Raw genomic sequence first — 16,553 nt, 5'->3', positions numbered from 1 at the left:
GAGGTAGAAGATCCCAGGTTCCATTCCCAGTACCAAAAGAAAAAAAAAAAAAAAAAAAAGTAAAATAGGGCTTGGGGTGTGGCTCAAAAGTAGAAAAGCTCCTAGGTTCAGTCTCCAGCAATCCCTCCACCGACACATACACACAGCAAAGAAATCCTTTTGCCTAACTTTTTGATTTATCTTCCATGATAACTTGGACTTTTTTCATAACCATACATTTGGAGAAAATTGACCAAAGAAAATGAAATCAGTAACTTGTTTGTTTGAATAACAGAAGAATTTTGGACATTGTGATTCATCTTGTGGAAGGCCTTAAAATAATTTAATATCATTGGGTGTGGTGGTGCACGCTTGTAATCCCAGAATTTGGGAGGCTGAGACAGGAGGATCGTGGTTCAAAGACAGCCTCAGTTACTAGTTAGTGAGATCCTTTGCAACTCAGTGAGACCCTGTTTAAAAAAAAAAAATAGTGCTGGGGATGTAGCTCAGAGGTAGAATGCCCCTGGGTTCATTCCCAGTACCGCCAAAAGAAAATTTAATATCTAAAATTAAAAGGGGAAAGATGTCCTAAATTTTCACTAGTTATCATCTTAGAGTAGATGAATTGAGCAACGTGTTGATTTTCATTTCTTTCTATTATTTTGAATATATTTGCATAACCAGAATGCATCACTGTCTTTAAGGAGCTACAAGGGTAGAATGGTGGAAAGCAAAACATCAAAAGCATTAGCTGCAGTGGAAACTCCTTCAGGTAGATAATAGGGTGTTCTCCCTCTTATTTCAGATATGTTGTATTTTCTTAGGGTTGGGACTCTTTTCCAAACTAAGTCTCCTTTCTCTTGTAGCTTTTGGTTCGTGCAGGTGCCAAACTAGATATTCAGGATAAGGATGGAGATACTCCTTTGCATGAAGCTTTGAGGCATCACACATTGTCTCAGCTACGTCAGCTGCAAGATATGCAAGATGTGGGGAAGGTAGACGCTGCCTGGGAGCCCTCAAAAAACACAGTGAGTACAGATAACTCTTTCATTCACTACCAGGGGAAGCGTCTTTTAATGAAAGATCTCATATTTACTTCTCACTTAATCTGCATCTGATAAGATATTTATCATGGCCACATACGTAGAGCTTTAGTTGATGAACTGTGTGCTGCTCGTTACTACCTATTACCTATGTCGCCCTACGTTTTTACCGAAAGTCATCCAGTTCTCTTAACTTCAGCTATTTAAATAGGAATGCAGTGGTATCTTGTGGTTTTGATATGAGTTTTCCTAATGACTGCTGACATTATCTTTTCATATGCACGTTACCACATATATTTGATGAAATACATGCTCAGATGTGTTTTTCATTATTTTGTTGGGCTCCTTGATTTGTCTTTTTGAGGTGCTGGGGATGAAATCCAGGACTCATGCATACTAGGCAAATGCTCTACCACATCTTTATTTTGTTATTATTGTTCCGAGTGTTCTTTATATAATCTGATTCAAATTCTTTATCCGATATGTGATAAATACGTATTTTCTCCTGGTCTGTGGTTTGGCCTTTTCTCCCTTTTTTTTTTTGTGTGTGATACTGGGGATGGAACCCAGGGCCATCCTACCTCTGAGCTGCAGCCTCAAGCCAATTTATTTTGAAACAGGATCTCAGTAAGTTGCAAAGGGCCTGCTAAGGCTGGCTGAGAACCTGTGATCCTCCTGTCTCAGCCTCTCAGTACTGGGATTACAGACATGTACTGCCATGCCTGTTTTTTCCCCTCTGTTTTTTCGGGGTTTTTTGTCTTAATGATTGATCGAATGCTATGTAATTTTTGGTATGAAAATGACAGCTGCTTAGTCAAGAATGTTCAGAAACACTTTTTAAGAATGATAAATGTAACTAGATGTTCTGGAATTGTCAGGCACTGGAGATAACTGGTCCTCCAAGCACAGTTATAAAGAGTGTGTAAGCCACAGGTGCAATGTTTTTTTTTTGTTTGTTTGTTTTGTACTAGAAGTTGAGAAAGTTTTAGCTATTATATTTAGATATATGGTTTATTTTGAGTTAATTTTTATGTGTATTTTGACATGTCGATCAAAGTTCATTGTTTTGCTTGTAGAAGTCCAGTTGTTCCTGCTTTTTTTTTTTTTTTTGGCAGTACTAGGAATTGAACACTCGGGGGCATTCTACCTTTGAGCTACACCCCAGCCTTTTTCCTTTATTTTTGAAACAGTCTCACTAAGTTGTGGAGAGCCTCGCTAAGTAGCTGAGGCTAGTCTTGAACCAGCGATCCTCTTGTCTCAGCCTCCCAAGTACTGAGATTATAAGCATATACCACCACGCCTGGCAAAAGACTTTCTTTTTCAACTGAATCACTTGTGCATTTATTATCCAAGATAAATTAACCACGGATATGAAGTTCTCTTTTTACATTTTGCATTTTGTTCTTTTGATCTGTGTTTTTAGCTATGTGATGCTAGTCTAAATGTTGAAGTCAGGTAGTATAAGTCCTCTAATTTTCTTTTCTTTTTTTCTCTCTGAGAGTTATTTGGCTATTTTAAACCCTTTATTTTTTTAGAATAATTTAATAGTATAGGTACATTTTCTTAATTCCTTTGTGTCTCCTTTTTTCCTCATTTTAAAATGGAGAGAGGGGAATACTTTACCTACATAAGGTGGTTTTAAAGATCGTGGAAAGTGTTTGAAAGTGTCCTCAGTCCTTTATAGATGCTTGAATCAGTAGCTTAGATGATGTTACCAGAGCTTGATTTACCTCATTCTCTGTTTTTTGGCTCAATCCATAGGTATTGCTTCTATTTTCAGTTGTTTTTTTCTTCATTGTCTCAAGTACTATTTCTTCTGTATTTCAACTAGAGGTCTTGCTCTTAAGTTTTGTTTGCCTTTGTTTTTGTTTTGTTTTGGTACTGGGGATTGAACGCCAGGGGTGTTCTACCTCTGGACTATACCTCCAGCCCTTTTTATTTTTTTTATTTCGAAACAGTCTCACTAAATTTCGGAGGCTGGCCCCAAACCTTTGATCCTTCTATCTCTGCCTCTCAAGTACTGTGAGAGTACTAGGGTGTGCCAGTGCATACCGGTTGATTTTTTTTTTTTTTTTTTTTTTTTTGCGGCAAGGGGGATGGAACCCAGGGACATTCTACCTCCAAGCTATAACCCCAACCCTACTTTTATTCTTTATTTTGAAACAGTTGCAAAGAGCCTCACTAAGTAGCTGAGGCTCTCTGGGAACCTCCATCCTTCTGTCTCAGAGTCCCAAATGCTGGGATTACAAGCATGTGCCACCACGCCCGGCTTTACCAGTTGAATTTTATTGGTTTACATTGACCTGCCTTGGATCATGTCTGTCCCTGAACTAATCACAGAGGCGAGATGGATATCTGACTGGGTTGAGCCAACTTTGGCTCACCTCTACAATTAAGAATGAGTCAATTCTCAAATTATATGCCTGAGAAAATTGAAGAAAGTAGGGAAAGAAGAGTGAATCTCATAAATATCTATCCCCCAAACATGGTGGTGATAATTTCTAAAGGAAAAGTGATAACTTTTTTCATTCGATTTCAGTTAATAATGGGACTTGGTACCCAGGGGGCAGAGAAGAAGAGTGCAGCATCTATTGCCTGTTTCTTGGCAGCCAATGGGGCTGACCTTAGCATTCGAAATAAGAAGGGCCAGTCACCACTTGATCTCTGTCCTGATCCGAGTCTCTGCAAAGCACTGGCCAAATGCCATAAGGAAAAAGTCAGGTTTGTGTTACTTATGATCGTAAAACTTATTGTTCCATACAGAGGAAATATCCTTGTCTTTGCAATTCCTCTATTGCCTTTTCTCCCTTGAAAACCTTTTCCCTGGGCGGCATGTCTCTCATTTCATGTTATGCCATTGTTTATATATAAGTTGTTCCATAAATTCTTCTAAACTACTTTGATTTTCTAGGAGTGGATATGTTAGAGGAATTTATAAGAAAAATTGCTGTGATCAATACTATACATATTTAAAAGTTTGATATCTTCTTATGAGGGGCATTTTATATTCTCGGAGCTAAGTGTATCTCACACAAACTCAATAATAATTCTAGCATCCTTCATAGAGCCAGGCAGACACTCGATAGTTGTCAGTGAAGGACTGAAAACATGAACGAAGGAGTAAACACATTAATGTGTAGTTTCTCTAAAGATGATCCTTTCACCTGTGTCTTTTTTTCTGTAAATAAAATATGTCAGTGATTTTAGTTACTTTTTATGACAAATAATAATTTTTATTATGAGATATTGTAGACATACATACATAAAGGTACACATCTCTGCTTTTTATCCCAATAGTGCTATGCGATATTTGCACTTTATAGCTCATTTCTTGTCATTGACCATTTTAGCAACTGTTCTTGACTTGTGTGTTCTCCCATCATTATATGTAGTAATGAAATGGATGCACTAGTAATGTTCTGATCACGTAGTATAACTAAACTGGCTGCTCACTGCTGGGCGTGGTGGGCACGCTGTCATCCCAGCACTCAGGAGGCTGAGACCGGAGGATCGCGGTTCGGTTCACGGACAGCCTCAGCTACTCAGTGAGGCCTCTGCAACTCAGTGAGACCCGGTTTCAAAATAAAGAATAAAAATTAGGGCAGGGGATGTAGCTCGGAGGTCGAAAGCCTCTGGGTTCCTAACCCAAACCTGCAAAAAAATAAATGATTAAAATAAAATAAAATGGCTACTCGTTAAAATTTTTGTTTTGTCTCTATGCCTCCTTCTCCTGGCTCCATACAGATAGAATAGGTTTTGAGTTAAATTTTATTAATGTTAAATTTTTTTTACTATTTTTATTTCTTTGTTAGAAGATTCACTCTTTTCTATCAAGTGAGAAGGATTCATTCAGTTTGAATTTTTACTAGTACTGGAAGTACATAAAGAAGTATTTCTATATAGAAAAACTGTAGTTTGTAGCTTTTCACATAAAGATGTTAACACTGAACATTTTTCTTTATTTTCTTTTTTTCTTTTGTGGTACTGGGGGTGGAACCCAGGGCCTTCTACCTCCAGGATACACCTCTAGACTTATTTTAAAATTTATTTGGAAATGGGGTCTCAGTAAGTTGCTGAGAACCTCACTCAGTAGCGGAGGCTGGCTTCGAACCTGCGCGATCCTCCTGTCTCAGCCTCTCAAGTACTGGGATTATAAGCCTGTGCTACCACAGCTGGCTAACGCTGAACTTTTTTTTTTTTTTTTTTTTTTTGGTGCTGGGAATGAAATCCCAGGGCCTACCTCCGGCCTACACTCCCAGACCCCTTTCTTATATTTTATTTGGAAACAGGGTCTCACTAAGTTGCTGAGAGCCTCACTAAGTAGCCGAGGCTAGCTGTAAACCTGTGTGATCCTCCTGTCTCAGCCTCCCAAGTGCTGGGATTACAAGTGTGCGCCATCACGCCCGGCAACACCGAACATTTTTAATATAATCAGAGATTTTTTTTTGGTGTGTGTGTGTATGTGTGTGACACTGGGGATTGAACCCAGGGGCATTCTACCTCTGAGCTTCACCCCCCAACCCTATCTTATTCTTTTATTTTGAAATAGGCTCTCACTAAGTGCAGAGGGCCTCAGTAAGTAGCTGAGGCTGGCTGGGAACCTGTGATCCTCCTATCTCGGCCTCCCAAGTACTGGAATTACAAGCATGCACCACTATGCTCAAGTTGTTTTGTGTATTAATGATGTGTTAAAAAACATTTTGATTAATTTAATCAATTTTTATAGAAATATTTTAATGGGCTTGATTTGCAATCTTTTATCAGTGGTCAAGTGGGTTCTCGGAGTCCTTCTATGATTAGTAATGATTCTGAAACCTTAGAAGAATGTATGGTATGCTCAGATATGAAGAGAGATACTCTTTTTGGCCCATGCGGACATATTGCGACCTGTTCTTTATGTTCCCCACGAGTCAAGAAATGCCTCATCTGTAAAGAACAAGTTCAGTCCAGGACAAAGGTAATATATTTTTGATGTAGTATTTTTTTTTTTATCATTTTATGAAGTTCTTTGATTCTGTAGTTTCTGACAGATAAGACTATATGATGCCATTTGTTCAATTTTGTTTTCCAAATAAGATTGTAAAACATAGGAGTATAAAATTTATACATTTATGATGGGATCGATTTAAAATTTCTGAATTTATTGCTGGTTACAGTTTTAGCTTAATATATGTTTTTTTTTGCCAAATTCATTATTATTTGAATCTAATTATATACTACTTTATTGTGTGCGTGGTACTGGGAATTGTACCCAAGATACCCCAACCCTATTTTATTTTTTATTTGGAAACAAGGTCTAAGTTGCAGAGGGCCTCACTAAGTAGCTGAGACTGGCTACAAACCTGCAGTCCTCCTGTCTCAGCCTCCCAGGTACTGGGATTATAAAAGTGTGCCACCAAGCCTGGGTTATTCTGTTTTACTCTCAGAAAAACTTTTAGCTCTCATGTATTTCCTTCTTTATATCTAAAATACAGTAGTTAAAAAGAAAAGTTATCTAATTTTTTCTTTCAAGGCCCTCAATAACCTTAAAGATATAAAGTACAAAATCTTAGCTGGGTATGGTGGTGCACACTTGTAATCCCAGTACTTAAAAGACTGAGACAGGAGTATGACAGGTTCCCAGCCAGCCTCAGGTACTTAGGGAGGCCTTCTGCAACTTCAGGAGACCCTATTTCTAAATAAAGAATAAGCCGGGTCTGGTAGTGCATGCTTCAATCCCAGCATTCAGAAGGCTGAGACTGGAGGATCACAGTTCATGGACAGCCTCAGTTACTTGGCAAGGCCCTTTGCAACTCAGTGAAACCCTGTTTCAAAATAAAGAATAAAATATATATATATATATACATATACAAATACATATACATATAAATTAGATCTGAGGCTGTAGCTCAGAGGTAGAATGCCCCGGGTTCCATCCCCAGTTCTGGGGAAAAAAAAAAAAAAAAAAAAAAAAGCACAAAACTTAACATGCTCACCCAACTGATTTGCTGAGTTGATCTCAGAACCTCTAACTATAAAGAAATAGTGACCCCAAGTGGTTAAAGGACAACCAACATCTTCAGCAAAGAAAACTTACACAACTAGTATTTGGAGGAAGGGAGAATAAATAAGCTTGGACTCTTTAGCAGTTAGAGAGTTACAAATAATAATGAACTATTTTTGTTGAAACAGCATAAATTAGTTACAAAAAATGCTAACAAGCCAAGACTGGGCTTGTGGATTTGTAATCCCAGTATTTGGGAGGCTGAGACAGGAGGATCACAGGTTTACTGTAGCCAGTCATAGTGACTTAGTGAGGCCCTCTGCAATTTAGTGAGATTTAAAATAAAAAATGAAATATGGTTGGGGGTGTAGTTGAGAGGTAGTTTGCCCCCCCTACAATCCCTAGTACTAACCCCAGACACTAAAAGCCAAGAAGGAGACTGGGAAATGGTTACGTATAAACACTGCTGGAGGCTAGTGGGCCATCCTAACTGTGTATAACTGTGTATAACATCCTAACCATAACAACAGTTTTTTTTTAAACTAAGGATTGCATCCAAGGTGTTCTACTTCTGAGCTAAATATTTATTATTTGGAAACAGAATCTTGCTAAGATGCTGAGTCCTGCCTTGCATCGGTGATCCTCCTGTCTCAGCCTTCCAAGTACTGACATTGCAGGTGTGCACCACACACCTGGCTATAACAACATGTTTTGATTTAGTAATTCCACTCCTGGAACATAAGTTGAGAGCTTGCTTGGACGTTCTAGCAGGGGAGCACAGCTCTTTATATCCTCTTGACTGAAGACCCGTCCTCCTCTATTCGGGAAAGGTCGTCCTCTTTGACCGAGCGCGCAGCTTCGGGAGGAACGCACATGGAGCGGTGAGGGAGGAAGGGACGCCCGCCTACCAGCCAGATCAGCCGAATAACCCTGGCGATCAGTGGGGTGACAGATGTCACAGCCAGATCGCCCTAATCCAGAAGGGGAAAAGTTATGGTTACAAAGACTGTTCTTCTTAATAGGAGAATAGGAAAGTAAGTGCTTGTTAGATCAATTGCTGTTTTTAAACTCTTTGAAATCAGTGTTAGGTAATGTTAGTGTTGGAGATAGACTTTGTTTTTTTTTTTTTTTTTTGGTGGTACTGGGAATGGAACCTAGGGGCCTTCTACCTCTGGGCTATAATCCCAGACCTATTTTATATTTTATTTGGAGACAGGGTCTCTTAAACCAGCTGAGGCTGGCTTTGAACCTGCACGATCCTCCTGTCTCCGCCTCCCAAGCGCAGGGATTACAAGTGTGCGCCACCACGGTGCCCAGCGTGGAGGTAGACTTTGAATCAAGGAATATTTTACTGTATTCTTTGTGTGTGTATGAACTGGGGATTGAACCAAAGACATTCTCTGAGCTACACCTGCAGCATTTTTTTTTAAATTTTTTATTTTGAAACAGGATCTTACTAGGTTGCTGAGAATCTCACTAAGTTTCTGAGGCTGGTCTTGAACTGATAATGGCATATACCACCATGATGGACTATTTTACTGTATTCCATTGTTACTCCAACTGTGTGAAATTCTCAGGGGTAAATTGGGATAATACAGAGGGATAAATTGGGGAAATCGAGAGAGAGAGGCTATGCAATATTTGGTAGTTTATGTGATATGATAAGGGGAGCGGTGGTCATTCTTTTTAGACAGTGATATTAAATGATACAAAAGGTGGCTAAATGTGTCAAGGGAAAGGAATGGGTAGAAGAAAACATAAAGCCAAGAGCAGTGGGATGGGGTGATGGTAAAAGGAAGCCAGAGCCAAGAATTTTCAGGTACACAGCAAGACTCAGGTTTAGTGGAGGGAAAAAAGGAGGTGAATTTGAGGGGAATTGTTAATAGTTTGGGGAAGATTTGCAGTTTACTTATCTAGCTAGGTGTGTGTGTGTGTGTGTGTGTGTGTGTGTGTGTGTGTGTGTGTGTATGTGTGTGTGTGTGTTACTAAGGGTGGAACCAGGGGAATTGTACCTCTGAGCTATACCCCCAGCACTATAATTTAGTCTTTATTTTTGAAATAGTTTCATTGAGTTGCGAAGAGTTTCACTAAGTAGCTGAGATTATATGCGAACCGCGATCCTCTGATTTCAGCCTCCCGAATGCTGGGATCACAATCATGCGCTACCACACCTGGCTCTAGATTTTTATTAATGTTAGAAATGTCTTCTCTCAGTCATTTGTTTTTATACTTTATTCATTGTCATATTAGTTCCTTTTAAGAAAGAAAGAAAGAAAAAAATAGATTGAAGTCCAGCTCTGTTCCTTCCTCAGAGGAAATGGATTTTTCTATCAATTCTTTAGGACAGGGAGGGAGACTAATGTAGAAACACAGCAAAGGTTTGTACAGATGTGAATGAAGATGGGCAGCCAGCCAGGGGGTGTGGTGGCACCCGGGGATCTCTACTTGGGAGGCAGAGACAGAAGGATCGCAGGTTCGAAGCCAGCCTCAGCTAGAGGCTCTCAGCAACTTAGCAAGACCCTGTTTCAAATAAAAAATAGAAAGGGCTGGGGGTGTAGCTTGGAGGTAGAATGCCCTTGGGTTCCATCCCCAGCACCATGAAAATGAATGAATGAATGAGCAACCTGGAGAAAGGACAGAGGGAGTGCATGTTGTATTTCTCTGTACCTGGGGGGTTTCCTTATTGAGGAGATACATTTGGATATGAAAAGAGCTGTTAGCTGGGCGTGGTGGCGCAAGCCTGTAACCCCAGCACTTGAGACCAGAGGACAGCAGGTTCCAGAACAGCCTCGGAAATGGAGGGGCACTCAGCACCTAGCAAGACCTTGTTTCAGAACAAGAATAAAAAGGGCTGAGAGTGTTGCTTGGAGGTGAAATGCCCCGGCGCCACAAGAGAAAAGAAAGAAGCTGTCAGAGTCACTCGCTGTGCCTGGCTCGCTCACTGTGCTCTCACCTCTCCTCTGTAGATTGAAGAATGTGTGGTATGCTCCGACAAGAAAGCAGCTGTTCTCTTTCAGCCTTGTGGACACATGTGTGCTTGTGAGAGTAAGTAGCTCATACACAACTTCCTCAGTTACTAGTATACATCGAAAGTGAGGCAAAATTACATCTTCGAAGGTTTTTTATTTATTTGATAACCCCCAAAAAAGTGAAAGTTAATAGGCCTCTAATACCTTCCATTTCTTTCTACCAAAATGTTGAGCATTTCCCTTGATGCTTCCGAGCACTGGAAAAGATGGAAGATGCGTGCTCTGCCAGCTGGGGTGTTTGTATCAGTATTATCACAGAATGAGCTCGATTCATGCGTGACTGAGGCTTGCTTCCAGAAACTAATACTGAAACGGAAACTTTTAGTCCATCTTTGTGAAGATAATATTGAAGTTTGAGAGGTGGTTTGAAATTTATTTAAATATATTTTCTTGAAGGCCTTGATTTTTTTTTTATCCTTTTTAGGTTCTTAGGTTATTTAATGTTCTCTTCTTCATTTTGCTCTTATTTTATCAACCTAAGATATTTTAAAATATCTTTTAAAAGTTTAACAATTGCTCCTTATTTAAATGGACCCAGGGCAAGCATGTTTCATGCTACAGTTTAATCAACAAATGTTGATTTTTGTTATGCTCCCTGACTAGAATAATATACAAATAGTATGATATAATTGGCAGAGATTTTCTTTAAACTTTTGTCTAAACATTCTGACATTGGTTAAGTAAAGAAAGGGGTCAAGATTTTCTACCATAACATTCTACCTTAAGTAAATATTTTTATTTACCAAAGACTGGTAAAATTACTACTAACTGTCAAAGGGCACATAGAAAGAGAATTGTCTTATGTAAAAAAGGATTCAGGTTACTTAGTTTTCATATACCAATGCTTGGCAGACTTTTTTTTTTTTTTTTTTTTGGTGGTACTGGGGTTCCTGGAAACCATTCTACCTCCGGGCTACACTCCCAGACCTATTTTATATTCTTATTTGGAAACAGGGTCTCTTAAGCTAGTGCGGCTGGCTTTGAACCTGCGTGATCCTCCTGCCCCAGCCTCCCAAGCGCGGGGGATTACATGCATGTGCCACCACGCCCGGGTATTGGCAGACTTTTTTTGTAAAGGGTCAAATAGTAAATATTTTTGGCTTTGGAGGCCACATGGGTCTGTAGTAGTCATTCAACTCTTTTCAGCTATTCAGCTCTGCCGTGTTGTGCAGAGGCAACCATGGAAGATATGTAGGTGGCATAACTGCATCCCAGTACAATTTTTATTTACTGAAATAGGCAACAGGTCATATTTGCTTTTCAGGTCATTCAAAGACCCAAGTGATGCCTACATGAGACTTGAAGGGCGATTATAATTATTAATTAGTTAATAACACAGATTCTTGAGCCTTAAGGTAGGATTATCCCCACTTTGAATTTCCCAAATTTTTTTTTTTTTTTTTTTTTTTTTTTTTTTTTTTGCGGTACCAGGGCTGGAACCCAGAGGCATTCTGCCTCTAAGCTACACCCCCAGCCCTGTTTAAAAAATTTTTTGTGTGTGTGTGTGTGTGTGTGGTACTAGGGAATTGAAACCAGGGACATTCTATCTCCAAGCTAAACCCCCAGTCCTATTTTTTATTCTTTATTTTGAAACAGAGTCTCACTGGGTTGCAAAGGGCCTCACTAAGTAGCTGAGGCTTTTGGTGAATCGTGATCTTCCTGTCTCAGCCTCCCATATGCTGGGATTATAAGTGTGTGCCACCACGCCTGCTTCCCAAAGTTTTTATATAGTTTTTTTTTTTTTTTTTTTTTTTTAGTACTGGGGATTGAACTCAGAGGCATTGTACCTCTGAGCCCTTTCTTCTTTGAAACAGGATCTCGCTAGATTGGTGAGAGTCTGATTCTCCAACAGTGTTGCTGTCAGGAATATGTATCCCGTTCTGTCAACATGAGGGGTTTTGTGCTTTGTTTACTGTTTTGCTACAAGTTATTTTGGGTAGCCTGTCATGATTTTCATATTTTATTTATTTTTTACGGTACTGGGAACAGAACCCATGAGCATTTTACCACCAATCTACACTCCCAGCCCTATTTTTTATGCTTTATTTTGAAACAGGGTCTCTCGGAGTTGCGGAGAGTCTTACTAAGTAGCTGAGGCTGTCCACAAACCGTGATCCTCAGGTCTCAGCCTCCCAAATGCTGGGATTACAAGCGTGCACCACCAGTTCATATTAAATACTAATGATGATGAATATTTTATAATTTATTAACTAGATATACAACAGTATTAAGAATCCACAGCATATGGTATGGCTGAGTATTTCTTTTTGGAATGAGAAAGCACTCTGTTGAAACATAGCTCATAGCTATTTCAGTTTAAGTACTAAAATATAGTTGGTAATGAAAAGTTTTTTATATTTTCCTGCACAGCTAATTTTAGTCACTAAGCAGCTTGCTTGCTATGTTGCTTCAGTTTGATAGAAGGAAGAAAAAAGAACATTTATTAGAAATTTTAGTGATGAAACATTTTTAGAAAGTTACCATGTAGACAACCTTATGATTCTGGTTTACTTGAAGTTTGTCAAGGGTATCTCTTCATTGTTCTCAAGCCTCAAGATTTGTTGTGTTACTTATTTACATATTTTCACTATTTATTTAACTGTATTAGAAAATGTCACCATTTTATAATGAGCTCTGTTCAGAGAATACTCATTCTTAGGTTGATAACGATTCATTGAGGTAGAATTGTATAAACGTTTGTTTCTGTGTAAACTCTAAGTAGTAGAAATTAGCACAGGCAGCACTCTAGGCGCCCGCGTGTGAGGTGTGTGCTGCTGCTTTCAGACTGTGCGAGCCTGATGAAGAAGTGTGTGCAGTGCCGCGCCGTGGTCGAGCGGAGAGTGCCTTTCATCACGTGCTGCGGGGGCAAGGGCTCGGAAGAGGCTGCCGACGACATCTGTGAGTGCCTCTCCTCTCCCGCGGCTCCTGTGGCCGTGCGGGACTGTCTGTCCTCAGCTGCCTTGTAAAATGTAAGGCGTGTGAGCTGGATCTGCACAGTGTGGTGTTCTGGTGCATTTGCTATCACAGCCCTCGAATGACAGCTTTCCAGTTTGTGGTATGATTATAGGACTTTAAACATTAGTCTTTTGAGGATCCTCTATGTGTACTATAAAGAATATTGTGTTCTTGCTTATAGAGTACTTGTTCTCAGGGCTGGAGATGTAGTCAGTGATGGAGTGCTTGCCTTGCATGTGTGAGTGAGGCCCTGGGTTTGATCCCCAGTACTGCCATTCTGTCTTCATTTTTTAAAATTAGATTTAGTGTATCTTTTTTTTTTAAAGAAGTTTATTAGAAAGATAGAAATAGAGAAAATAGAAATCAGCCCCATGCCAGAGTGGCATGGGGGGGGTGACTTGAGTGAATACACCTGGTTTAGTGTATCTCATTTTATTTTTTGTGGTGCTGGGGATAGAGCCCAGGGCTTTGTGCACACTAGGCGAGCACTCTGCCACTGATCCCCACATTTACCTTTTCAGTAAGCAGCTGTTTTCAAAATATTTGTTTGTTTGGTGGTATTAGGGATTGTACCTAGGGGCATTGTACGTCTTAGCTATACCCCCAGCCCTACTTTACTTTTTATTTTGAAATAGTCTCACTAAGTTACTACACACCGGCGTTAGACCTGTGATCCTCCTATCTCAACCTCCCAAGTACTAGATTCACTAGCGTGCGTGACTGCACCTAGCCACTTCTGCCCAAGGTGTGTCTTCTTCACAAATAGAGCAGAATAAAAATCTCAGGAAAGACTACTTAAAATAAAAAACCAAGATTAAAGAATCAAAACTTCCCTTCATTTTTGCAGACTTTTTTTTTTTTTTTTTTTTTTTTTTTTTTTTGCGGTACTGGGGATTGAATCCAGGGCATTCTACCTCTGAGCTACACTCTTCCAGCTCTATTTTTTATTCTTTGTTTTGAGTTTACTCTCCAGTACTTCACACACAGCAGAAGGGCTAGGTTTTGTGTGTCTTCATAAACATTATCTGAGGGACTTTAGCACTGTCAAACTCCTGTGTAGTTTCTTGAGTTTCTGTGGTATAGCAGCAGAGAAAATAAACATAAGATGTATTTGAGAGCTTGCCAAGGGCAGCAAGAAGAGTCTTAGAAATCCAGAAGTCTGTGTGAATTGTTGTTTGGCTGTGTTAAAGACATTAGAAATTAATGATTAGATCAGTTAATTTTCAGAGATCATCAAAGAGTTAGTATCCGTTGTCTTAAGTGTGAAAGAATTTAAGGAGGATTCTAATAGTAGCCTTTTTAAAAAAGTAAAGTAGTAACAGTTTTAGAAATAAAAAGATTATGCCCTAACAGCAATAACTAAAAATTTTTATCTGTATTATAGCAAGCGGGAACATCCCAGTGTTACAGAAGGACAAGGACAACACCAATGTCAATGCGGACGTGCAGAAGCTGCAGCAACAGCTGCAGGACATCAAGGAGCAGGTACTGTCTCCTTGTGCTAAGCGACGTTCTCAGGATGCACCGTGAAGCGCTTTCCCTAGCAACGCAGCGTAGTTGCGGGTCACTTGTACTGCTTGAGTATTTGCAGTGGGTGATGTCTGACTAGAAAATGTAGTCAGGTTCTTTCCAAGATAGAAAACACATAGATAACCAGTAAACATGGAGGGGTGTGTTTATTGTAGGAAAAGAAACGCTAAGTAGATTCCAAATGGTGGATATTAGAGAGGATGGAAAAGCGTCTTGGGGGCTCCAGAGGTGAGGGTGGCTTCCATACGGTAAACTGAGCTGGGCATTGCTTACATGCCTGACATCCTAACGTATCAACAAGTGCTCCCTGGACTCTGCTCACTATTCTATCAAAGCAGTAAGAGAAAGAAAGCAACTGGCTGAGCCTTGTATGTGCACGCTAAGTCAGAGCAAGTCTCTCGGCCACCTGCCCCTTGCCTCGCCAGGTGAGCAGTGGGCCCAGTGTCCCGCACGCCCCGCTCCTTAGAGAGGACTGTGCTGCATTTGAGTGGTGCCTGGCGAGTGTTGTTACGTCTCTGCTGCTTCCCGCCCCGCGAGCCTCTGACGTGGGCGCTCTTGACGCAAGCGCAGGGCAGTGCCCAGAACTGGGGATCTGAATCAGACCCAGTGGGACAATTTTTATCCTTTTCTTATTATGTTTTGGTATTTACATATTTTACTTTATGTATTATTTTATGTAGTATCTTTTATAATCTCTTGATAGAACAACCAGTATTTGTTTTTTATAGGGTAAACTTATTATTATAAGTTTATTTATATATATATATATATATTTTTTTTTTTGTGGTACTGGGGATTGAACCCAAGGGCATTCTACCTCTGAGCTACACCCCCAGCCCTATTTTTTTATTCTTATTCTTTATTTTGAAATAGGGTCTTCCTAAGCTGTGGAGGGCCTCGCTAAGTAGCTGAGGCTGGCTGGCAACCTGCAATCCTCCTGTCTCTGCCTTCCAAGTACTGAGATTACAAGCACACACCACACACCACCACACCTGGCTTCATTTTAAGTATTTAAATTTTTGTTGTTGTTGTTGTTGTACTGGGGGTGAAACCCAGAGGCTTTCTACCTCCAGGCTGTACTCCCAGACCTATTTTATATTTTATTTGGAAACAGGGTCTCACTAAGTTGCTGAGAGCCTCACTAAGTAGCTGAGGCTGGCTTTGAACCTGTGTGATCCTCCTGTCTCAGCCTCTCAAGCGCTGGGATTACAAGTGTGCACTACCATGCCCAGCATCTTTTGGAGTAAAAAATATTTTTAAAAGGTAATAAAGCCGAACATGGTGGGCATGCTTGTATTCCCAGTACTTGGGAGGCTGAGACAGGAGGATTGCAGGTTCGAGGTCAGCCTCAGCTACTTAGGCCCTCTGTATCTTAATGAGACCCTGTTTCAAAAATTAAGAATAAAAATAAGGCTGGAGGTGTAGCTTGAAGGTAGAATGCTCCTGGGTTCCCTCCCTAGTCCTCAAAAAGAAAAAGAGGTAGGGGAAGGGCAGAGAGAGGGGGGGGGGAGGGAGAGGGGGAGAGAGAGAGAGAGAAAATAAAAGATTATTTGAAACAAGAAGAAAATAAATGCTACCATGGAATTGTCACATAGTATACTTTTAAAATACAGAATTCTCAGCATTTATTTATTACTTTTCTGTTATCTCACACTGCAGACGATGTGCCCCGTGTGTCTGGATCGTCTGAAGAACATGATTTTCCTCTGTGGCCATGGGACGTGCCAGCTCTGCGGAGACCGCATGAGTGAATGTCCTATTTGTCGCAAGGCTATTGAACGAAGGATTCTTTTGTACTGACTAAGAAACACAGGGTGTTTTGTTAGCTAAAGTATGTGGTGATGAGAGCTGAGTAAGCTTTTAAGCTAGTGGAAGTTTTAATGAATTAATTTCTAACATCATAGTTTTTTGTTTTTGTTTTTTACTGGAATGTAATTAGATTGTAAATGTACCAGAACAACAACAACAAAATCTCTACAGTTTTGAAATCATGATATTTTTGTTTGTGTATTAAATACGAACATCAGCTCTTTG

The 16,553-nt window shown here is 40.0% G+C and overlaps 1 protein-coding gene across 1 annotated transcript in view; it reads left to right on the top strand.

Moving 5' to 3' along the window:
- MIB1 (MIB E3 ubiquitin protein ligase 1) overlaps positions 1–16,319 on the top strand; it is a gene marked incomplete at both ends in the record, with an annotated part of 99,075 nt that extends 82,756 nt beyond the window's left edge. Inside the window, 7 exons of the mRNA XM_080714308.1 lie at positions 846–1,007; positions 3,562–3,743; positions 5,787–5,979; positions 9,972–10,050; positions 12,819–12,932; positions 14,374–14,474; positions 16,179–16,319. Of these exons, the coding sequence (XP_080570434.1) occupies positions 846–1,007; positions 3,562–3,743; positions 5,787–5,979; positions 9,972–10,050; positions 12,819–12,932; positions 14,374–14,474; positions 16,179–16,319 (972 nt within the window). The remainder of the gene's footprint in view (positions 1–845; positions 1,008–3,561; positions 3,744–5,786; positions 5,980–9,971; positions 10,051–12,818; positions 12,933–14,373; positions 14,475–16,178) is intronic.
- Between the last annotated feature and the right edge of the window lie 234 nt (positions 16,320–16,553).

Source organism: Muscardinus avellanarius, assembly GCF_963383645.1.
Source record: "Muscardinus avellanarius genome assembly, chromosome: 17".
Lineage (NCBI taxonomy): Eukaryota > Metazoa > Chordata > Mammalia > Rodentia > Gliridae > Muscardinus > Muscardinus avellanarius.
The sequence above is the reverse complement of the archived record's forward strand: the minus strand, read 5'-3'. Positions and strand labels throughout refer to the sequence as shown.